The following is a 25,670-nucleotide window of genomic DNA, read 5'->3' as shown; positions in this document are numbered from 1 at the left end:
TTTTTTGATTTTGTGATTTAATAATTTGGAAAAAAATTAAGAGACCGCTGCAGTTTCCTGTGAAATCAGCATGTGTGCATGTATGACAGCCATTCCATTCCTGTGTCTGTTGAATTCCAACACAAGCACACCTTATTCTACTGAATAAACACCTGATCCATGGCTTACACTGGGAAAACATCTAAATCTCGCCAAGTGTATTTTTGTCATTTCTAGTCAAAATATTTCATCGCAGTTAAAATAAGACATAATCACCTAAAGAGTAACTTTTCAATGAGATATACAAACTTATTCTTAGACAACAGATCTTGAGAATCTTATTTCAAGAAATCTTACCAAGGTAATTTTTTTGTTCCACTGGCAGATTTTTTGGTTGAATTAAGAAAAAAAACTTGAATTAAGCAAAAAAAAAAAAAAAAAAAAGCATTTTTTTTTGTTATTTTGACCATCTGTCACATTCTGCAAATACATGCTCTAAATAACAATATTTTTAATTGAAATTTGAAAAAATGTTGTCGGTAGGTTAGAGAATAAAACAAAAATGTTCCTTTTACTCAAACACATACCTATAAATAGTAAAGTCAGAGAAAGTGATAATTTTGCAGTCTCTTACTTTTTTTTCCAGAGTTGTATACTGTGATAAGCAATACATAGGTGTGCATTACTTAACATTTATTTATTTATTTATTATTTCAAACATGCAAAGAAACAAAATAAAACAAAACAAGCAAAACAAAAGCAAAATAACATTTAAATGAACAGAACCTATCTTCCAGTACGCGTCTAAATTTGCATGGTCGAAAAGGAGGAAGTATAAACGTATTTAATCCTACCCCTCAAGTGCTTTCACACCTTTGTCAGTAACTTAATACATGAATCAAACCAATAAATGATATTTTTTTCCTAATTTAGCCGTCATACAAACAGACATCAAGAGCTTAACAATTTTCTTCAATAATTACAGTATATTTATGAGGAAAACATCCATAAACAAACAGGCCGCAGTGTCATTATTCAATACTGTACCTCACAAGAATCAATTCTTTGTCTTTTTTAAAACTCAATTATGTTTGATATTTGTTTTATCTCCACACACAATTTGTTCCACAATTTTACTCCACAAATGGTAATACAAAAACTAACTTTCCCCTTCAATCATAACCTCCCTTCTCTTCCATAAAACATTTCCTGAATATTACCTGGCAGTAAGTTACTCTTTGCTTTACATATTATTTGAATAGTTTGTAAAGCAACGAGTAACTTACTCATTACTCAACATTCCTACTAACAAACTCATAAATATATACAACACTAATGTTCTCTAAAATCCACTGAAGACTTTACATAATAGACTTATCTGCATGTACTTAGGTAGGTTTTCCCATTGTTCAACTGGATACTACGTGTACAACAATGTGTTAAGTGTTAGGTAGAATAAACATTTTGTCTTAATTCTACTTACTTTTTAATCTAACTTATTTTTAGCTATCTACATTCTGCATTTATTTATTTTTTGTTGATGTGGTATGATTGCTTCTGCGGAGCAGTGATTGTATCTTGAATTTCCCTTTGGGGATTAATAAAGTAAATCTATCCATCTATCTATCTACACAACGTTGCTACCTTGTTGTGTTCCGATTTTCTCAGCGTGGTGCTGATGTTTTGGGGGCAGTGAGCCTCCTCCAGGGTTCTTCTGGCTGCTTGATGGTCCTGAACATTACTAAAGGAAGTCACCACGCTGGACAGGGCCGTAAAGATGGATGAAGCCTGCTCAGTAAAACGAACACTTTCCTGTTTAAAGCAGCACACAGCAGGGATGCGTTTCACTTTGGTTGACATGTGCAAATTAAAGTAAATGGAAATTAAACAGAACAGAAAAGTTGTACAATTAATCACATCAGGATATACAGTTGCAGAGAAAATTATTAGACCGCCCCTTGTTTTCTTCAGTTTCTTGTTCATTTTAATGCCTGGTACAACTAAAAGTACATTTGTTTGGACAAATATAATAACAAGAAAAACATCTCATAATAGTTTAATTTCAGAGCTGATATCTATCCATTTTCCATGGTTTTCTTGATACTAACTAAAATCACTTCAGTTCTTACATCAATATCTATGGCATTCACTGGAAAAAATCTAAATCTTACCAAGTGTATTTTTCTCATTTCTCGTCCAAATATCTCCTCACACTTAAAATAAGACATAATCACCTAAAGAGTAAATAGTAACTTTTCAGTGAGATATAAGAACTTAGTTTTAGACAATAGATCTTGAAAATCTTGTTTCAAGAAATCTAAGATAATTTTCACTTCTTCCATTTTTTGCTTGAATTAAGCAAAAAAAAAAAAAATCTTGAATTAAACAAAAAAAATCCTCCAATGGAACATGTGAAAATTATCTTGGTAAGATTTCTTGAAACAAGATTTTCAAGATTTATTGTCTAAAAATAAGTTCTTATATCTCACTGAAAAGTTACTCTTTAGGTGATTATGTCTTATTTTAAATCTGATGAGATATTTTGACTAGAAATGAGAAAAATACATTTGGTAAGATTTAGATTTTTTCCAGTGTTGTACTGACAAAAACAGTGCTTTAAGGCATTCCATGTTTTCTTTCTTTCTTTCATAATACACACCGGAGTTAGTACTGGATTGTATATTTATTGTTTCTGATGACTTTTGATGGTCTAATAATTATTTCCGTGACAGTATCTGTTGTGACTGTGCATGAATACACAGCCTGACCAAAAAAATAAAAGTCCCACATATAATATTTCACTGTATCACGTTTAGCGTTGATTAAAGGACACATTCACAATGCTTATGCAATGTCACAATAAATGCCACAACATTTAATTGCATCCAGAGTTGCATTAATTTTTGGCCAGGGTCTTGTATTGATAACGGGAGTAACAGACCACTGCATAAAGTCCTCTTTACGCTCAATAGGGTTCGGGTTTGGACTCTGTAGTGGCCAATCCATGTGTGAAAATGATGTCTCATGCGCCCTGAACCACTCTTTCGAAAGGCCAATGCACCCGATGAATCCTGACATTGTCTGATCTTTATGCTCCATTGGAAATGAATACTAGTTTGATCTACTCACTACATCATATAGGTTTAACCCATAAAGACTCAGCATTACTTTTGTGTCAGTTATCAAATGAAACATCCTCTATATCTAATTTTTCTTAAGAGATTTATCACCATTTATTATAATATTATCCTCTGTGTTTTGTATTTTATCAGTATAAATAAGGTGTTTTTCTGTATTTAATTCACAGATTATGTAGGTGTTCATTAAAGCTCAGATTAAAGTCGAGGGTTATTATATCAAAAACAGAAAGCTGCAGAAAAAGTGACTTTTTTTTAATAAAATCTATCATTAACTGAACATAAACCAAGCATTTCCATCTACTATCATTAATCCAACTCTATGGGTTTTACTGGTGAATCAATGTTGCAGAAGATGACGGTGTTTCCATGGTAACTATGGAGTCTCTGAACGTCCAAATGGGTCAAATCTAATTATGAAATAAAGCTGAGAAACTGCCTTTTACACCACTTATTTACATGTATTGATAGGATTAGTGGATCAACAGGTTTTAAACATTTTACATCAGTAGAAGGTTTTGGTCGATGGTGGACATGTGGGTCTTTATGGGCTATTACTCTTACCCACATAAAAGATTAGAAAATGTAGTGATATTTTTGGTTATGGCAGGAAAAAAAAAAAGATGATCCTACGTCTACATTGAGAAATGTCTGGATACGAGGCTCAAATACAGAGAATAATATCTGTTTTGCAAAATATTCGCATTAGTTCACTACGGAGCCTCTGAACGTCCAAATGGGTCAAATCTGATTATAATATAAAGCTGAGAAACTGTATTTTACACCAATTATTTATATGTATTGATAGGATTAATGGATAATAATAAGAAAGTGTTTAAAAAAAGTAGTGCAGGGTCTTTATGGGTTAAACTCGGTATCCACTATACGTAGTGTGCCTGAAAAAAAAATCCACACTGGAATGGTAAAAATAGTTTCAATGGCAGAGTTCTGCTAACACTCCCATACAGTGTACAAGTCCAACATGTTTTATATGCACAAACATTACTGTTGCACAATTCCACAGCTGCTGTGACACTGGATGTCAATGGTGAGTGATTAACATTTCAATTTCCTCTTCACTACAGAGTCCAGTATTTACTGTTTATTAATAATAATAATGGGTTAGATTTCTATAGCACTTTTCAAGACATTATTTTTATTACACATTCATTCTCTGGTGGTGGTAAACTACATTTGTAGCCACAGCTGCTCTAGGGTGGCCTGACGGAAGCGTGGCTGCCAATTCACCATCACCAAACATTCACACACATTCATACACCAATGAGTGACACTGGAGGCAAGGTGGATGAAGTGTCTTGCCCGAGGACTCAACGGCACATGACTGGGACGGAGCGGGATTCAAACCGCCACTTATTGGACGACCTGCTCTACCTTCTGAGCCATGGCCGCCCCATATTATTACATAATATCAATAAGTTCAGACACAGCTTGGACACTTCTTGCCAAATGATAGTAAAGGGCGTAAGTCACCTTGGTCAGATGTGACATGATGGTTTCTTCATCCCCAAAGATGAAAGGTGCTTTGCTGAAAATGTGGACACTGTAGCCCAGAGCTGCCTTTGTGTGAATGCACAGTGTGTTGCGTCTGGAGAGTGAAGAAAAAAAAGCCAAACAATTTTAATACATACTGTACTCTGAGTCACGGGTCCGATCAAGCGGTAACATTTCGTGTTCAACAGTGACTTACGTGCATATATTATACATATTTAGCCCTATAACGTTGAACGTATCCTATTTGATACATGAGTTTTGAAGCTCTCTACATGATCAGTGTGATATTTTTTGTCTTGAAAAACCTGATGTATACAATTAGATACATGCAATACATGGATAATCCACCAGGGGGGAGGGATTCGCTCACCAGAGGCCTTTTCAGTGACACTATTAGATTGCCAGGAGGCAGAACTTTGCCAATTTTAAAAAGGAATTACCAATTTGTTAGACATGTTTGTGTAATACAAACATGTCGAGCTAGATGGGACCTGATGGGTCGGGCTGGGTTCGGACGCAACTGCATCAGGCAAGGTTCGGGTTCGGATAGAAATATGCGGCCCGAGGGGGGTTTTACCACACGGACACCCCCCCATTAAGGCTTCTCAAGATGTAGGCTATAGGCGCAGTACAGTGACTGACCAAAGACTCACTAGACTTGACCTCATGAATATTCATACAGATACGGTAATTGACAACATATAATATATTTCTGAGTCCATAAGGATGATAAGATAACCTTGTTTGAACTAAAATGGGTTTAACTAAAAAAAAAGTTGCTTTTGTGAAGACTATATTGACCAGATAAAATAGAATTGCATGACTAAAAAGAGACTAAAATACAATTTTCACTGTCTGAAACAAGACTAAAATGCTTTCAGTTTTCGTCAACTAAAACGAGATGAAAAGTCACGTATTATTCTGACTAAAATACGACCAAAATGCTCAGAGTTTTAGTCGACTAAAACTTGACTAGACGAAAAAACTATGAACGTGACTAAAACTAATAAAGACTGAAATGAGTTTTGCGCAAAGACTAGACTAAAACTAAAATTAAAACAGGCTGACAAAAACAACACTATTTGTGTTACATCAAATATGATACAAAACTGAAACTCATACATGGAAATTGACAGTTGAAAAAGACATTTTTTTGGTTGTTCAAAAGGACCAAAAAAGGCTCTGGTTTCAAAGAACTGGAATTTGTAGTGAAATGTATTGTGTGTCTGTCCTCCAGATGCTTACACATTATAAAAGAACAAAACCAGTGCTATAGCCTCTGTGAAGTGTCAAGCTGAGTTCACAGGGCCTGGTCAGGCATAAGAAAGCCAAACCTCGCTTCCTTGGCCCCATTAGCTTTACATAATTCAGCCATCACAGCCTAACTAGATGGATGAGCAGTGAGGGCGAGCTGGGCTGGCGCTGTAGGAGAAAAAGATAGCATACGAATGAGAAAAGAGGGCAGGGATGACGATGGAGGGAGAATACAGCGAAAGGGAAATAAAATTTAAAAAAGGAAGTGTCCAGGAGGAAGTATTTGCACTGTCGCTCAGTACCTGGAAATAGACTCGAGCACAGAACGACTGGAAAAACGCTTGAAAAATGCCACTTGAGACCGACAGGACCAGCAAAGAAAGTATTTAAAAATACGACTGACGTGCAAAATCGTGGACAGGTCAGCTTTTCTCTAGCGAGTCTATATTAACGGGGCGTGTGAGCATCGTAAGTTGAGTGCTATGTGTGTGATTATGGCTCAGTGGTAATTGCACTGCTGCGTACCTGCACCTGACCCCAGAAAGTAGGCCCTTTTCTTCTAGGCCAAGTAGCACCCATTAATAGAGACTAGGACAAAGGCTTTTTACTGCTTTTCAGAGCATCCGAGGTAGGCAGATATCCTGTGCTCACTACTGTATGACGGTTTTAACTGGATCAGCCATTCTGATGAGAGCGCAGGATAATTTTGGAATAATGAGCGGCACCCATGAATCAGGGATTAGACTTAAGAAGAACTTTTTTTTTTTTTTTTACTTTTTTTTTTAAGAAGAAGAAAAAAGTTTAGATGGACACTAAAAATTTTTACTTAAATCGGGTCATATTTTGCGAAACCCACTTTTATTAGATTTCACGTTCTTGGAAAAATAGCACATCAGAGACATCCTTTAAGAAATATTTAAGGAAATCAATTAGGATATTGTGTGTGTGTATATATATATATATATATATATATAGATATATATATATGTACAGTACAGGCCAAAAGTTTGGACACACCTTCTCATTCTTTGCATTTTCTTTATTTTCATGCCTATTTACATTGTAGATTCTCACTGAAGGCATCAAAACTATGAATGAACACATGTGGAATTATGTACTTAACAAAAAAGTGTGAAATAACTGAAAACATCTCTTATATTCTAGTTTCTTCAAAGTAGCCACCCTTAGCTCTGATGACTGTTTTGCACACTCTTGGCATTCTCTTGATGAGCTTCCAGAGGTAGTCACCTGAAATGGTTTCCTAACAGTCTTGAAGAAGTTCCCAGAGATGCTTAGCACTTGTTGGCCCTTTTGCCTTCACTCTGCGGTCCAGCTCACCCCAAACCATCTCGATTGGGTTCAGGTCCGGTGACTGTGGAGGCCAGGTCATCTGGCGCAGCACTCCATCACTCTCCTTCTTGGTCAAATATCCCTCACACAGCCTGGAGGTGTGTTTGGGGTCATTGTCCTGTTGAAACATAAATGATGGTCCAACTAAACGCAAACCGGATGGAATGGCATGTCACTTCAGGATGCTGTGGTAGCCATGCTGATTCCGGTTGCCTTCAATCTTGAATAAATCCCCAACAGCGTCACCAGCAAAGCACCTCCACACCATCACACCTCCCCCTCCATGCTTCACGGTGGGAACCAGGCATGTAGCATCCATCCGTTCACCTAAAGACACAGCGGTTGGATCCAAAGATCTCAAATTTGGACTCATCAGACCAAAGCACAGATTTCCACTGGTCTAATGTCCATTCCTTGGGTTTCTTGGCCCAAATAAATCTCTTCTGTTTGTTGCCTCTCCTGAGCAGTGGTTTCCTAGCAGCTGTTTGACCATGAAGGCCTGATTCACGCAGTCTCCTCTTAACAGTTGTTGTAGAGATGTGTCTGCTGCTAGAGCTCTGTGTGGTATTCATCTGGTCTCTAATCTGAGCTGCTGTTAATTTGCGATTTCTGAGGCTGGTGACTCAGATGAACTTATCTTCAGCATCAGAGGTGACTCTTGGTCTTCCTTTCCTGGGGCGGTCCTCATGTGAGCCAGTTTCGTTGTAGCGCTTGATGGTTTTTGCGACTGCACTTGGGGACACATTCAAAGTTTTTGAAATTTTCTTGACTGACTGACCTTCATTTCTTAAAGTAATGATGGCCACTCGTTTGTCTTTACTTAGCTGATTGGTTCTCGCCATAATATGCATTCTAACAGTTGTCCAATAGGGCTGTCAGCTGTGCATCAACCTGACTTCTGCACAACACAACTGATGGTCCCAACCCCATCAATAAGGCAAGAAATTCCACTAAGTAACCCTGACAAGGCACAGCTATGAAGTGAAAACCATTTCAGGTGACTACCCCTTGATGCTCATCAAGAGAATGCCAAGGGTGTGCAAGGCAGTCATCAGAGCTAAGGGTGGCTACTTTGAAGAAACTAGAATATAAGAGATGTTTTCAGTTATTTCACACTTTTTTGTTAAGTACATAATTCCACATGTGTTCATTCATAGTTTTGATGCCTTCAGTGAGAATCTACAATGTAAATAGTCATGAAAATAAAGAAAATGCAAAGAATGAGAAGGTGTGTCCAAACTTTTGGCCTGTACTGTATTTACACATTCTCTTTCTTTTTTAATGAATTCTGAACGTGTATGGACTATGGAAGTCTCATAACTTTTATAATGTTTCTGTACTTAAAAGGTGGAGGCTTTAAAACAAGACATTTTAGGCTTTTTGCCTCTTCCTGCACCTTTACTGTTTTATTATGTCTTTGATTAATGTTACGTATGAGTGAAATCAATCAATAAAATCAATAATTAGTCTTTGGTACATGTATTTGTGTATTTGGACCCTAATAGTTCAAAAAGTTTGAATTTGAATCCTCCAGGTGCTGCAAAGCTATCTTTATATTCATTTTGGCAAAAATCAAGTGGATTTCTACAACCCATTTTAATTCCTTCTTAATTTGTTATGTCGATAACTAGTCACATCACAACATTTGCAAATATAAGGTCAAGACTTCCGACGAACATTTCTCTGAGTATGCCATAATTGTTTGTCAGCAGCAGCTGTAGTAAAAACTAACTAAAAATATGTCCAAACTTCGAGCCAATTACCTAAAATGTTCAGTTGTTGGTTGTATTAATGAACACAAGTGGCTGAACGGGACAGAGAAGCACAGTCAACAACCTGGAGGGGGTGAGGTCATGTGCATTTAAAGGGCCAGCGCTTGAAACGACCTTTCTGGTGTCATTACTCAGCAATAGGGTTGAAGATGGACCTGTGGAGTTGAATTAATGAAGAATTCAGACCCAAGCAGAGCATTTACAGTTTATGTAGACCACAGGGAAATGTTTTGAAATGTATAATTCCATTTAAAAAAGCTAAATATCACTCCTTTAAATAAAAAATAGATGTTAAAAAAGAGTGAAGCCTTATCTGGAATGGTTTAGTCAATCTCAATGAAGTTCAGAGCCCACATACAGCTCAATATGATCTCAAATGGATCGAACCAGTAAAATAATAACATTATAGCCTATACATAATGACAAATCCAAAATTTTGTCTTTGTTTTAGTGCAATAAAGTAAAATTAATTATGAAAATGTTCACTTTAGCAAACTAACCTTTTGCAAAAAAAGTGAATAATATGAAAAAACTGAAATTTCTCCGCAACAATAAGTGTAACTTGAACAATGTTATGCCTTAACTTATCATTTATACATATCAGGGTTTCTGCAGGTATCAGCAAATCTAATTTAATACTTTTGAATGCCCTTTTTAATGCCACTTTAAACAAATGTAATGCCCATGTCCAACTGCAGATATAGTTTTATATATAGTTTTATGACAATTTACCGTCCACAGGCTTTAACCAGGTTCTGAACAGTTCCTCCTCCAATCACTTCTGCTGAAACTGGCATTTTCCCATTTTTCTGACATTTGCTAATATTTCCTCCGCTGTTTTACCACAGCATAAGCACAGTCACAGCACGTTGCATTCCAAGCATCCGGTGTTGTGAATTTGTGTATCAGCCATAAACAACAGCCAATTAAAGGGTTCGGCCTGTCAGTCATCACACTGATCACACACTTCTGATCAAAATTACTAAATGTTTATATAACCAAAATAAATCGAGAACAACAATGCTTTTTTTCCATCAAGTGTATTTCATTTTTTAATACCTCTGGACATCGAATTTAATGCTTTTTAATGCGATTTAAGGCCTTAATTTTCACAAAATCTATTTAATGACTTTTAATGCTTTTTAATGACCCACAGAAACCCTGCATGTGCAATTTTAGATCGGATCTACAAAAGCACGAAGCATTTAGTAACAGGCATAATGTTGGCAAAGTTTTGGAGTTTAGAATTTAGAGTGAGTTTGACACCCTTGACTGTTAATATCTTCAGTGAAATTTTTGCATTGTCATTGTTCTAGCATTACATGGTAATAAAAAGAGTATGTTTGATAATATGCGACAATCAGAAAAAAATACACACTCAGTTAAGTACATACAGCAAAGTGAGAAGGTGCACAACACAGAGGTAGCTACTGTGCTGGTAAGCTCATGGGCATCCTGATGAACATACATTATAGAGTACAGGAATCTGGGATAAAAGAGTAAATCGTATAATATGTCCTACCCTGGGGGTAAGTTAAGCTTGGCTGCTCTGAAGGAAGTAGTCTTTATGGTGAGAACAGGCAGCTGAGACTGCAGGGTCTTCCAAGAGTACGGCTGAACGATGAGAACCGCAGGCCTACAAGCTGTACACATTTCCCTCCCTGTGAGATTTTGTTTGAAAAAGAAAAGTGGGCAGTTACAAAAAGGTGAATCATATACAACAAGATTAACCCATAAAGACCCAAACGTCAACCGGCGACCAAAATCAACTCCTGATCTAAAATGTTTAATACCTGTTGATCCACTAATTCTATCAATACATGTAAATAACTGATGTAAAATGCAGATTATCATCTTTGACCCATGACCCATTTGGACCTTCAGAGGCTCCGTAGTTACCGTGGAAACACCATCATCTTCTACAACATTGATTCACCGGTAAAACCCATGGAGTTGGATCAATGACAGTGGATGGAGACACTGGGTTTATGTTCAGTTAATGATAGATTTTACTGTAAAGGCTCCTTTTTCTTCAGTTTGCTGTTTTTGATATAATAACCCTAGACTTAATCTGAGCGGTTATGAACATCTACATCAGTGTTCTTCAACCTTGGGATCGTGACACCATGTGGAGTCACCTGAAATTTCTAGTAATTAATTAAAAAATAATAATAATACTAATAAAAAACATATGGTGTGTTGAGAGAGACAATCACAATCCATTAAAGACACGACAAACTCTGAAGCTGAAACTGACGCACCGTGGTACTGTTTATCTTTCAAATGTTCATTGTGGTCGGTTTCAGATGCTGCAGCTCTTTCATAATTCACAGTTTGAGTTACTGTTTGTTCAGTGTTAATTGTCAGCCTTGTAAATCCAAGCTGGACTGACTGTACATATCCTGACCAAGGAAAATAAAATTCTCACTTTGTGCAGTAATCTACACCTGGCTTTTCTACCTCCGTCCATAATAATATACAGGATGTCCCATAAACTTGACATCATTTCATCCCCTAATAATTTGTTTAAAATTTGTTTGCTCTTTTTGATCAAAAAAGTGTAATCGGCTTTATTGTTCTGCTTTCAGGAACAGACATGCCATTTACTGCAACCGAGAAGGTGTTCTGTGTATTGAAGTACGCCCAAAATCAGTCAAATGTGAATGCACAATGTGAATTTGTTAGAAAATTTCATACACAAGTGCCAACAGGAAAGCAGATTTAGACGTGACATAAGTTTCAAGAGGAAGGCTGCTTGTGTCGGATAAAAGGACTCCACTACCGACTTGATGTGCGCCGCGTCACAAGTGGCGCACACATTGAACATTTGTAATAACTTTGGAACATTATAAAATTACCATCCTGCAGAATTTTTTGTTTGAAATTTGTAGAATAAAACATTTTATGTCCAAAATTAATCCTATTAAGTATCATTTCTCCTGACCGTGTACTCACTCCGATATGGACATTTCAAACGACCCTGTACATTATATAGCCTAAATTTTGTCTAAAATTAGTATTTGTTTGCAACGCATTACAGCAAACTATTACATGATCAAAACCAAATTAATTTTATCAAAAAAAATGTCTTGTTTTGAATGTCTGGGGTCGCCAGAAATTTGTGATGTTAAAATGGGGTCACGAGACAAAAAAGGTTGGGAACCACTGAACTACATGATCACAATACATTAAATATAGGGAAAATACTTCATTTTTTACTTTAAAATGCAAAATACTGAGCATAATAGTATAATAAATGATGATGAATCACTTAAGAAAAGGTTAATTATAGAGAAAAACTAATTTGAGAACTACCACAAAAGTAGCACTGGGTCTTTATGGGTTAAAAATATGTGTAGTACAATCAACCAAGCTACAGTAAGCAGCAGGTTTATGTTTTATTTATTTGACAAAAACACATGTTGACTTCTCAAATCCATCCACACCGTTCTGTAGTGATTTTTTATTTATGATATATATTTTGTATACAGAGATTTCCAAGTGCTGTTTAACACTTGAGCCCAGATCCGTAATATCTTTCTTATGGGATCTCCTCTTTTTTTTTTTTTAGCTTGATAACTATGTGTGTGTGTGTGTGTGTGTGTGTGTGTGTGTGCCTGTGTGTATTTGTACGTGTGCATGGATGCGTGTGTGTCGATAAATCCTTACTCTCGTCCGCCGTCTCTCCCCAGAGAAGCAGACCGGAGAGGCTGATGAAGATCTGGGAAGGCTGCAGAGTGTCCACACACAGGTAGTGAGTGCTTCTCACCTCTGGACACTGGAAACACACACACACACACACACACACACACACACACACACACACACTGCCCTTAGTTATCAGTGTGAAAGCAGACAAGGAAAAGAACAAGCAGAAGAGAGAAAGAGCCCAGAGCCACAGGATGAGGTGATGGATAAACTGATAGAAGAGTGCCTTAGTGGAAGAGGATCTGGAGGAAATGTAAGGGAAAGGGAGGGAAAGAAGGGGAGGTTAAGTGGAGGAAATAATAAGAGGCAGCGAGGATCAGATTGAGCTAAAGTTAGATGGCCCCTGAACAGGTGAGAACGAGATGGTGAAGGGCAAAAAAAGGGCTAGAAATATACAGTCTGTGTGTGGAATAATAAACAGAATCTGCTCTATGTGACATATGCAAACATATAATCACTGAAAACACACTCGCTTTTGCTTTTTTATATCATACACTGGAAAAAATCTAAATCTTACCAAGTGTATTTTTCTCATATCTAGTCAAAATATCTCATCACACTTAAAATAAGACATAATCACATAAAGAGTAACTTTTCAGTGAGATATAAGAACGTATTTTTCGACAATAGATGTTTGTGCAACATTGTGCTTAAAATGCACATGTATAAATGATAAGTTGAGGCATAATATTGTATGAACTGCACTTATTTTTCTTACAAATTTCAGTTTTTTCAGGTTATTCACATGTTTTTTGTTAAAGGATAGTTTGTAAATGTAAATATTTTTATAATTTAATGTTTTTTATGGCACTACACTGCAAAAATCTAAATCTTGCCAAGTGTATTTTTCTCATTTCTCGTCCAAATATCTCATCAGACTTAAAATAAGACATAGATCTTGAAAATCTTAGTTCAAGAAATCTTACCAAGATAATTTTCACTTGTACCATTGGCAGATTTTTTTTTTTTTGCTTAATTCAAGATTTTTTTGCAAAAAAAAAAAAAAAAAAAAAACCCTGCCAATGGAACAAGTGAAAATTATCTTGGTAAGATGTTGTGAAATAAGATTAAAATATAATAATATAATATAAAAGTAAGTCTAAAAACCGTTGTCTCTCAGGGTTTGCAGTTCAGCTGTGTTAATTCCTTATAATTCTCAATGAAAAATGGCATACAGCAATTATCCAGGGGTAAAAGTACAGGTACAGGTGTGTGTTTTTTGTAACAGTTTGAGTGTGTGTACTTCAGGGTTTGCTACAACAGATGACACAGGGACTGGTGAGGTCGAAGATGATCCAGTGGTGTTCACAGATGTTGCAGTTTTAGGCAAGACAGAACTCTAAAAAAAAAAAAAAAAAAAAAAACAGCAAGGTTAACCCTTTCATGCATTGTGGTCACTATAGTGGACAGTTCTTCTCCAGCTGTTCTCTTGTATATTTATAGGTTTTGTTGTTTTAGTTCCATATGAGCCAACACAGTGGACACTTATGCAACATCCCATAATACACTGCAATTCATATCATTACTATAACTTTGCTGTTCTTGATAAACCTGATCTGTAGTAACATGTTTAAGTGTAAATCAGTTGTTATTTGTTAGACAAAAAGAGTTGTTTTTTGCATATTATATGAGGTAATAACTAGCATTAGAGTATGGTAAAATGTGAGAAAACATCAAATTAGCAGCCTTAAAAATGTTTTTATTTCATTGTTTTCATTTTACTTTCTGATATTGGGTTTTAAATACATATTTCTTTACTTAAAAAATTAAATGCATGGACATTTTTGTAACTCCATGAAAAAAACAAAACTCGATCGCAACTTTTTTTTATGCCTAAGGAGGTATAAAAACACTCCAGAAAAAAAAATCTTGACTAAGGTTCTCATAATTCATGCATGAAAGGGTTAAACTAATATATAATGTACAATATAATCAATATTAATTTATCCGACCACAAATAGAAATGTCTTGAAATTAGCCATTACATGGATTATCGTGTACCTTGAAGTGAAATTTCTTGAACTGGTGTGGGTAGAGCTGTGGTTTATGAAACACAAAAAGAGTCCTGGAAACAGAAGCAAATAAACAAGTTTTATCTGATGAGGGAATTCAGAATTTGACATCATGTGTGGGCCTTGTTGTAGACCAGGGGTGTCAAACATACAGCCCGTGGGCCAAAGGGTCCAATCTGGCCTGTGGGATGAATTTGTGAAATGCAGAAAAGTCAAGTACACTGAGGATATCAGCAATCAAGGCAGTCAACATTATTTTAGTTCAGGGGCCCCATATAGATCAATTTGATCAGTAAAATATGATCATAATGACCTATAAATAAGGACAAGTCTGAAATTTTCTCTTTGTTTTAGTGTAAAAAGTCAAACTACATGAAAATGTTTACATTGACAAATTATCCATTGACAAAAAATATGAATAATCTGAACAAATATGACCAACATGAGATGTCTTAATAACAATTTAACAATATTCTACCTTTTACTAAAGGTTTTATGTATTTGTAGATCAACTGTGATCTAGAAGTTGTAATGCTTATGTGTAAATGATACTCTGAAACATAATATTTTTAAAACTGCACTTATTTTCATAGCCCCCAAGAGATTAGACTTTATCTGACCCCACTAGTAATTTTGCTGTGTAATTTTCTTATTTAATTTTTGACTGGTTTTTGATGTTGATGTCAATAACAGCAGCAGCAGGTGACCCGCCTAGTTTCCGTATGTAGTTCTGGGTCAATTGTTCTACTCTTAATTAAGTTGTATGGTGAGCCTCCGGGCTCTGTTTATTCTGGGCAACTTGTTAAAACACTTCTTAAGAGGATAACTGTTTCCATTGATATTAATCTATTAAAAGTCCTGTAAAATTTAAGTTATCAGAGGTGAGTGAGCACTACAAAGGCTGAATGAAGTCTGATCCACGATATGTGACCATGGTCTCCTTAGACTCATATGCCCTGACAGCTGTTGATGGACTTTTTTCTGGCCCCAAAACAAAAAACTGGATGGTCATTTGTAATCATTTTTACTAAATTGCTATGATGATGTATCTATGATGTATCTGTATGTCCATTCCAAATAAAGATATAATTAAAAAAATGTTTTCAAAAATTGCACTTATTTTTCTCAATAAATCCCAGGTTGTTGATGTTAATCACATTTTTTTTAAGGACAGTTTGTCGACAAATATTTTCATCATATAATTTTACTTTTTTCACTCTAAAACATAGAGAAAAATTGTGAGTTGACATTATTTAAAGGTTATGTTATTTTATATATGTGGCCCCTGAACTAAAATGAGTTTCGACAGCCCTGTTGTCGACGTTTATAGTATTTGTATGAACAAGTACATATTAGAGTGATTCTTACTGAAAGCACTTTGCAAAGTCATCCAGATGCACCCAGGTCTCCTTCAGGATGGATTTGACATCAGCTGAGAGATCCTCAGTCATATTTAAAGGCTCATCTGCTGCGTTAGGTTGATCTGAAAAAGTATGAAAGGCACTCTTAGGGTTGAGACAACGCAAAATTAATTTATATCAAAGGAGAGATATTTTGCTTTTTTAAATGGAATTATGCATTTTAAAACATTTCCCTGTGGTCTACATATACTGTAAATGCTATGCTTGAGTCTCAGTTCTTCATTAATTCAACCCCACAGGTCCATCTTAAACCCTATTTTTGAGTAAACAGGCCCTTTAAATGCAAAAGAGCCACTTCAAACCCCACCCCCTCCAGGTTGTTGGCTGTGCTGCTCTGTCCCGTTCAACCAATAATTGAACATTTTAGGTAATCGGCTTGAAGTTCGGACATATTTTCAGTTTTTACTACAACCGCTGCTGCTGATAAACAATTATGTCATACTCGGAGAAATGTTCATGGGAAGTCTTGACCTCATATGTGCAAATGTCGTGATGTAACTAGCTATAAAACATAACAAATTAAGCAGGAATTAAAATAGGTTGTAGAAATCCACTCGATTTTTGCTGGAATGAATATAAAGATAGCTTCGCAGCACCTGGAGGGTTCAAATTCAAACTGTATGAACTATTAGGGTCCAAATACACAAATAAATGAACCAAAGACTAATAAAAGTGGGTTTAGCTAAATATCACTCCTTCAATGTTTAGGTTAGACATACACTCTATTGCCAAAAGTATTTGCTCACCTGCCTTGACTCACATATGAATTTCAGTGCCATCCCATTCCTAGTCTATGGGGTTCAATCTGACGTGGGTCCACCCTTTGCAGCTATAACAGCTTCAGCTCTTCTGGGAAGGCTGTCCACAAGGTTTAGGAGTGTGTTCATGGGAATTTTGGACCATTCTTCCAGAAGCGCATTTGTGAGGTCACACACTGATGTTGGACAGAAGGCCTGGCTCTCAGTCTGCGCTCTAACTCATCCAAAGGTGTTCTATGGGGTTGAGGTCAGGACTGTGTGCAGGCCAGTCCAGTTCATCCACACCAGACTCTGTCATCCATGTCCAAATGGACCTTGCTTTGTGCACTGGTGCACAGTCATGTTGGAGGAGGAAGGGGCCAGCTCCAAACTGTTCCCATAAAGTTGGGAGCATGGAATTGTCCAGAATGTCTTGGTCTGCTGAAGCATTCCCAGTTCCTTTCACTGGAACTAAGGAGCCAAGCCCAGCTCCTGAAAAACAACCCCACACCATAATCCCCCCTCCACCAAACTTTACACTTGGTACAATGCGGTCCCACAAGTATCGTTCTCCTGGCGACCGCCAAACCCAGACCCGTCCATCAGATTGCCAGATGGAGAAGCGCGATTGAAGGCGCCTCCACTGCTCTAGAGTCCAGTGGCGGCGTGCTTTACACCACTGCATCCGGCGCTTTGCATTGCACTTGGTGATGTATGGCTTGGATGCAGCTGCTCGGCCATGGAAACCCATTCCATGAAGCTCTCTGCGCACTGTTCTGGAGCTAATCTGAAGGCCACATGAAGTTTGGAGGTCTGTAGCGATTGACTCTGCAGAAAGTTGGCGACCTCTTCGCACTATGTGCCTCAGCATCCGCTGACCCCGCTCTGTCAGTTTACGTGGCCTACCACTTCGTGGCTGAGTTGCTGTCGTTCCCAAACACTTCCACTTTCTTCTAATACAGCTGACAGTTGACTGTGGAATATTTAGGAGCCCGGAAATTTCACGACTGGATTTGTTGCACTGGTGGCATCCTATCACAGTTCCACCCTGGAATTCACTGAGCTCCTGAGAGCGAGCCATTCTGTCACAAATGTTTGTAAAAGCAGTCTGCATGCCTAGGTGCTTGATTTTATACACCTGTGGCCATGGAAGTGATTGGAACACCTGATTCTGATTATTTGGATGGGTGAGCCAATACTTTTGGCAATATAGTGCAACTACCATAATAATAGATTATCAACCACACTATTATATATCAGTATCCATTTGAAATGTATATTACAGCAGTTTTTTTTATATAATAACATGCCTTTATCAAGCTAAGTACGGTAAAACTGGGGCTTTTAACGCCACACAACCAGATGGATACTGAATCGGCTTGTGAAATCTCCCCATCTGAAAATGCCAGGAGTAACAAAATGCCTTTTCCTCTTGTGACTCATACCAAGTTATGCTAGACTCAAATCATTATCTTAAACACAGTAAGTTGAATTGGCCAAACTCCCACATAATGGCAGAGTGTAAGCGCAAATGCACATCCTTACTCCCACTCACTGACTCTCACAATCTCAATGCATGCAGAGCCAAGCCACAGACACGGGCACACAGTCACACTCTCTGCCCAAAAAAAGAAAAAAAAAGAAAAACACACACACACACACACACACAGGCACACAAGCAGTTGTTCTGCCCCCGAGCTTGACTGAAAGCGAGAGTCTGATCAGAAAGCTGAGGCGGTGAGGGCCAGTGTCTGTGCCACTGAGCAATGGTGGTCCGTTCGCTCAAACTGCAGGTGTTACTAAGCAACTAAACGGGGGCAGAGAGAAGGCAGGGAGTTGGCTGCTTGTCGTAAAGCATAATTTCAGTCCCATCCTCTTCAAAGTGTCTCGGTCAGCCATCGGAAGAACAGCGAGAGAGACAGATCGCGGAGGCAGGAGATGCAAATACTTGGAACTTCAAGTCTAATCACATTAATTGGGATTTGCTGCACAGGTGCTGTTTGAGTGGATCTGTAATGAAGACCCTGACCGGTCTTCATTCATCATTTCCAATAAACCAGGCTTAATGAGCATCTGCACAATCTGGTATTAAACCTCAAATAAAAGGGATTTTGTGCACAGATAGAGCACGGGAACATACAGTCGCGGAAAGAATTATTAGACCACCAAAAGTAATCAAAAACAATGGTTATGCAATCAAGTGCTAACTCCTGTGCGTATCATGTGACTAAAACAGACAAAAGAAAACATGGAATGCCTAAAAGCAGTGTTTTTGGCAGTACAATGCAATAAATACTGATGTAAGAACTGAAGTGATTTTGGTTATTATCAAGAAAACCATGGAAAATGGATAGATATCAGCTCTGAAATTAAACTACTATGAGCTATTTTTATTGTTATCATGATATTTGTCCAAACAAAATGTACCTTTAGTTGTACCAGGCATTAAAATGAACAAGAAATTGAAGAAAACAAGGGTGGTCCAATAATTTTTTCCACAACTGTAGGTGTCAGTGCATTTGATCTAAAAACATGGCTGTAAATGGTCTTATAAATTGCTATAAATAAAGACACTATTAAATTTGACGATCCTAGTGTTTTTTCTAATCCGGACATTCAGGTTTTTCATGAATCTCAGTCTCATTCTAGGTTTCGTGTGTAACCCATCGTGTCCACGTGCATTACCAGTGGAACCTGCCCATTTAAACACATATAAATCGCAAATGATTTTGTTTAGAGTACATTTACTAACCTTAATGTCAACCTGGTTACTAATCCACTTGTTTTGGTCTGATTTTTGTCTTCTTCTGCTGTATGCAAAGCTGCTGAATACTTGAATTTCCCTCGGGATTAATAAAGTTTCAATCTATCTATCTATCTATCTATCTATCTATCTATCTATCTATCTATCTATCTATCTATCTATCTATCTATCTATCTATCTATCTATCTATCTATCTATCTATCTATCTATCTATCTATCTATCGTTGTACCAGGCATTAAAATGAACAAGAAATTGAAGAAAACGAGGGTGGTCTAATATTTTTTTCCCAGACTGTAGGTGTCAGTGCATTTATCTGGAAAACATGGCTTGAAATGGTCTTATATAGCGCTATAAATAAAGACACTGCGTTAAATTTGACGATCCCAGTGGTTTTTCTCATCCTGACATGTGAGTTTTTCATGAATCTCAGTCTCATTCCAGGTTTTGTGTGTAACCCATCGTGTCCATGTGCGTTACCTGCGGAACCTGCCCATTTAAACACATATAAATCGCACATGATTTTATTTAGATTTTATTTACTAACCTTAATGTCAACCTGGTTACTAATCCACCTGTTTTGGTCTGTTTTTTGTCTTCTGCTGTATGCAAAGCTGCTGAATACTTGAATTTTGGTCATTTTTTTAATCTATCTATCTATCTATCTATCTATCTATCTATCTATCTATCTATCTATCTATCTATCTATCTATCTATCTATCTATCTATCTATCTATCTATCTATCTATCTATCTATCTATCTATCTATCTATCTATCGTTGTACCAGGCATTAAAATGAACAAGAAATTGAAGAAAACGAGGGTGGTCTAATATTTTTTTCCCAGACTGTAGGTGTCAGTGCATTTATCTGGAAAACATGGCTTGAAATGGTCTTATATAGCGCTATAAATAAAGACACTGCGTTAAATTTGACGATCCCAGTGGTTTTTCTCATCCTGACATGTGAGTTTTTCATGAATCTCAGTCTCATTCCAGGTTTTGTGTGTAACCCATCGTGTCCATGTGCGTTACCTGCGGAACCTGCCCATTTAAACACATATAAATCGCACATGATTTTATTTAGAGTACATTTACTAACCTTAATGTCAACCTGGTTACTAATCCACCTGTTTTGGTCTGTTTTTTGTCTTCTGTTGTATGCAAAGCTGCTGAATACTTGAATTTTGGTCATTTTTTAAATCTATCTATCTATCTATCTATCTATCTATCTATCTATCTATCTATCTATCTATCTATCTATCTATCTATCTATCTATCTATCTATCTATCTATCTATCTATCTATCTATCTATCTATCTATCTATCTATCTATCTATCTATCTATCTATCTATCTATCTATCTATCGTTGTACCAGGCATTAAAATGAAAAAGAAATTGAAGAAAACAAGGGGTGGTCTAATAATTTTTTCCACGACTGTATTTTGTAACATGAATGAGGAGGCCAGCTTTGGAAAGTAAGCGTTCATACCATTGGAGATGTCATCACTGTCCTTCTTCCCGTCCTCTGCCGTAACCTAGAGGGACAGAGTGAGAGAGAGAGAGAGAGAGAGAGAGAGAGAGAGAAAAAAAAAAAAGCAAAGAGTGAGAGAGGCATGAACAGTGTGTTGCTGGTGGAGTAACACTGCCAGAGATACGCCTCCACCCTCTAGTGATTCAGTGCCAGCTGTGGTGTTGCACCGTTCTCACCGAACACAACCGGACAAGGGACGCGGTTTAATGTGACAAGGGCTGCTCCTCCCCTGGTAAAAACACCACCAGGGAATACCAGCTCTAATTTACTTGGACTGTCAGTGACAGATGAGGAGTTATTATGTTGTTTAGCATGCTATTTCTCTTAGAGGGAAATTACTCAACAGCTCTGATTTCATGCTCATCTGGACGACACAATGAAGAAATATACGTAGTTAATTAGTCATCATCAAGTCCCTCAGATACTATATTCTTCTGTATGAGTGCGACAGGAGATAAGATACTGAGCTCTGATAAAGGATGTTATGACTCCGTTGGCACAGCTACAGCCACGGAAAAAATTATTAAATAATCATTAGATAAAAAGCTGCTGTTATATAGATTTGAAATTAATACTGATATATAATAGTGTAGTTGATAATCTATTATTATGCTACTAAACCACTAAAATTTAACATAAATTAATTTTGTGTTGTATCAACCCTAAGAGTGAATTCTAAAGAAAAAATCATTAGACCACTCTTAATTTTCTTGTTCATTTTAACGCCTGGTACAACTAAAGGTACATTTGTTTGGACAAATATCATGATACCAGCAAAAACAGCTCATGAGAGTTTAATTTTAGAGCTGATATCTAGATATTTTCCACAGTTTTCTTGATAATAACCAAAATCACTTAAGTTCTTACATCAATATCTATGCCACTGTACTGTCAAAAACAGTGCTTTTAGGCATTCTATGTTTTCTTTTCTCTGTTTTAGTCACATGATACACACAGGAGTTAGTACTTGATTGCATAACCATTGCTTTTGATGACTTTTGATGGTCTAATAATTTTTCAGTGACTGTATATAGAATAATAAATAAAAATAGAACCGTAAAGTACTGCTTACATTTGTATCCGAGTACAGTACTCACCGTAAAATAATCTTTTTTATTATTTATTACCTAAATCATTATTATTATTAGAACCTTTATTTAACCAGGAAAAAAGCTAATTTGAGTAAAAATATTTTTAAAACACAATAAAAGTCAGTTCTAAAACTATACACAAAACACCAAAATAAGAACATACATGTAAAACACCCCCATTATTTTAAAAGGTACTAAAAAGTATACAACAAATACTAAATAGTTGGAAAAGAGGGGAAAATGCTAATTAAAAATAATGCAGAAATATTAAAAATAGTGCTGTCAAACGATTACAATTTTTCATCAGATTAGTCACGATTAAAAGTCCTTTTATGGCATTGTACTGACAAAAACAGTACTTTTAGGCATTCCATGTTTTCTTTTCTGTCTGTTTTAGTCACATGATACACACAGGAGTTAGTAATTGATTGCATAACCATTGTTTTAAATGGTCTAACAATTTTTTTCCACAACTGTAGGTAGCTTTCATGTCCCAATTTTTGTTGTATTTTTGGCCCCGATATTTTATTAAAAATTCATTATTTTTGGGATTGCTCAGAGTAATAGTATAGATTGTTTGGCATTTATCTGAGGTCATAATTAGGTACATCCTGGGGGGAAACATATCTAAATTTCTCTTTTATTATTGGGTCTAAAAAGCTGGAAAAGTGGCAGGTACCAAAATGAACCCAGTTTCATAGAAGCACCCATTTGTGTAATAACACTTTGTCATATACCTTGAAAACATCAACAAATTAGCACTTTTCTCATTTGTTTTCCAATTAATCTTATGAAAATACTTAACATTTAGCACAAACAGATACTCATTTATTCCCTCAGCTATCAGGCTGTTTAATGCTAGGAAGTGACTGAAGGTGATTTGATTTGCTATTTATTGTGTTTGTATTTTTTTTTAGCATCTTAGTCATTTCACTGTTGAATTTATTGCCCGGTTGCTGTTCTGTGAGTACTTACAGGTGAATGTGTATGTGGCTGTCATATGCTGCTATGAATGTTTTGCATTTGTTTGTTTGTCCCTAATTGTTTTTGATGACTTTTGATGGTCTAATAATTTTTTCCGCAACTGTAGGTTCAAATGCACAAAATGCCACACTTGCATGAAGTAGCCAAACTTCCTCTTCTTGATAAAACAGATAATGTGCAACATTTTACATAGATCTGAACAACAATTATGGTTTTGTATGGTGAGACTTCAATACAACCCCAGCCAAGACTCTGATGAGTCAGAGAATGTGTGTTTTTGGTGTGTGTGCGAGTGTGTGTGTGAGTCACCACTCATTTGAATAAGTGCCCAGACAGACAGAATGAGGCATTGTGATTGGAAGCCCTACTTGACCTCCTCTCCAACAATACAGCAGCATTTCCACTGAAACTACGGCATAAATGTGCATATTAGTGATCACAACTTCAACTCCAACTCTAATCCAAGCTCCGTGGTGCTGTATTGTCTGCCTTTCATCTGATAACTCGCCTTGAGTGCAGTAATAGGATGGTGAAATAGATTTTACATATAAAAAGACACTTTTTCCAAAGGTTCATTAGGTTGATGGATGGAATAAGGAGACTTTGTTGAACCCGTAAAGATTTTTGTGGCAACTTACAAATAAAGGTTTCTGTACATTTAACCTTTCTTAAGTGATTTATCACCATTGGAAATCAGGTATCGTCCTAGTTTTAATTTAGTGACCGTTCATAAATTCAGGGTAAATTCAAAGCTTTTTCTGTCAATCAAAGAAAGCTGAAGAAAAAGTGTTTTCTCAGGTAAATAACTGACGGTAAAATAATTGTCTACAACGACTGTCATTTGTCAAAGTGCATGGGTTTTACTGGAGAATCAATTTTGCAAGAATTCACAGTGTTTCCATGTTTGCAACAAAGCCCCGAGCATCCAAATAAGACGCATATGAAAAGCTGAGAAACTGTATTTTAACTGATTTATTTAAATGTATTTCAGCATTAGTGGTTCAACACAAGAACATATAGGTTAATTAATTTATTTATTTACTGGATGTTTGATTTTATTGAATGTTTTGATTTTATTGGATGTCTTATTTATTGCTATTCTTACTTTTATTTATTTATTTTTTTTTGCACTGAAGTGGGTAAGCTCTTCACAGTTTTGCTGTATAGCCATTGTACAATGACATTCAAAATCTATTCTATTACCCACACATACTTCAGATTTCTGTAAGGACCATTCAGCACTGCACTTGTATTATATTGAGAAAGCTCCAATAAAAAGATCTTGATAAAAGAAAAAAAAGTGAAAATAAGAATATGATATTAGTCCTAGACAATAAACTCTGATATGAACAGAATTGCATAAATCTATCTATAATTATTTTTTTAAAAAATTCTATTCTATTCCTCCTGTCGGTGCCCCTGACCACAGTGCTCATGAAGATCTGGAGTTGGTACCTGAGCGCCGTCAATAGCAGCTCATGTCTCCTAATATGTCACATGCTAATGCTAATGCTAGGTGCTGTGCATGGGTTAAAATGGTTAAAATACAGAGACTGAATTTTCCTACTGGGATAATAAAGCAAGTTGACCTTAAAATCTCTTAAAATTTAAGATGTTGGTGGCTGTTTAGGGCTTTGAGGGTTAATTTTTGCTCTAAATGCTAACTTTGACGGAAGCATTTCCATAAACACCACAATTAACACAGATTTTTTCATACTCAATAAATACAAAAAAACTCAATAATCTACCAGTAGCTAATTACAGTTGAAATGGGACTACAGAACAAGGAAATCCATTGATCTCAAATGGCAGATTAGACTTTGGGAATTGTAGTTCTCTAGCGCAAATTAACTAAAACCATATTAAAGGCTTTGGTGATTTAGTGATTATAACATTCCAAGCATATCTGAAGAGAAAATAGCAGGTTTGTGGACCACTCAGGGTATTAGGGACATCATGTGACGCTACAACCTTCTTTTATCCAAAGAGCTGAGAGAGGTTCATTCTGTTGGCTAGGATTGACAGAAATAGAGAGGGGGTCAAAAAAAGCACAAAAAAAAAAAAAGAAAAACCTTCTCACTTGATGTACAGTCCCCTCAGCACGTGACTCAACATGTGCTTGTGGAGAGCCGAAGCACACGCATACACACATACGGTATAAACGCAGCACACATATGACACATACAAAAAAAAAAAAAATGATCTGCATGAGTACATGGGCGCACACACATCAAACGACACATCAAATTAGCGTGTCCATACTGCCCTAGCCTAACCGCTCTATAACTGGTCACAGTTACACAAGAGGGCGATTAATATGAACTCTATTTTTTCCCTGTATGCTAGGAGTGAAGTGTAATAATGAACCCCCAGGAGATGCAGACACTGATGGCTCACCATCTAATTGCAATGCTTTTT

General features: G+C 36.6%; 1 protein-coding gene across 1 annotated transcript in view; it reads right to left on the bottom strand.

Annotated features, from left to right (window-relative positions):
• Window positions 1-25,670, bottom strand: part of adgb (androglobin) — a 126,424-nt gene that overhangs the window by 57,538 nt on the left and 43,216 nt on the right. Inside the window, exons 14-21 of the mRNA XM_030128232.1 lie at window positions 21,136-21,181; window positions 16,093-16,189; window positions 14,714-14,777; window positions 13,956-14,051; window positions 12,674-12,782; window positions 10,527-10,665; window positions 4,608-4,722; window positions 1,624-1,791 (exon numbers count right to left, since the gene is read on the bottom strand). Of these exons, the coding sequence (XP_029984092.1) occupies window positions 1,624-1,791; window positions 4,608-4,722; window positions 10,527-10,665; window positions 12,674-12,782; window positions 13,956-14,051; window positions 14,714-14,777; window positions 16,093-16,189; window positions 21,136-21,181 (834 nt within the window). The remainder of the gene's footprint in view (window positions 1-1,623; window positions 1,792-4,607; window positions 4,723-10,526; window positions 10,666-12,673; window positions 12,783-13,955; window positions 14,052-14,713; window positions 14,778-16,092; window positions 16,190-21,135; window positions 21,182-25,670) is intronic.

The sequence above is a fragment of the Sphaeramia orbicularis genome, chromosome 24 (genome assembly GCF_902148855.1).
Source record: "Sphaeramia orbicularis chromosome 24, fSphaOr1.1, whole genome shotgun sequence".
Classification (NCBI taxonomy): Eukaryota; Metazoa; Chordata; class Actinopteri; order Kurtiformes; family Apogonidae; genus Sphaeramia; species Sphaeramia orbicularis.
The sequence above is the reverse complement of the archived record's forward strand: the minus strand, read 5'-3'. Positions and strand labels throughout refer to the sequence as shown.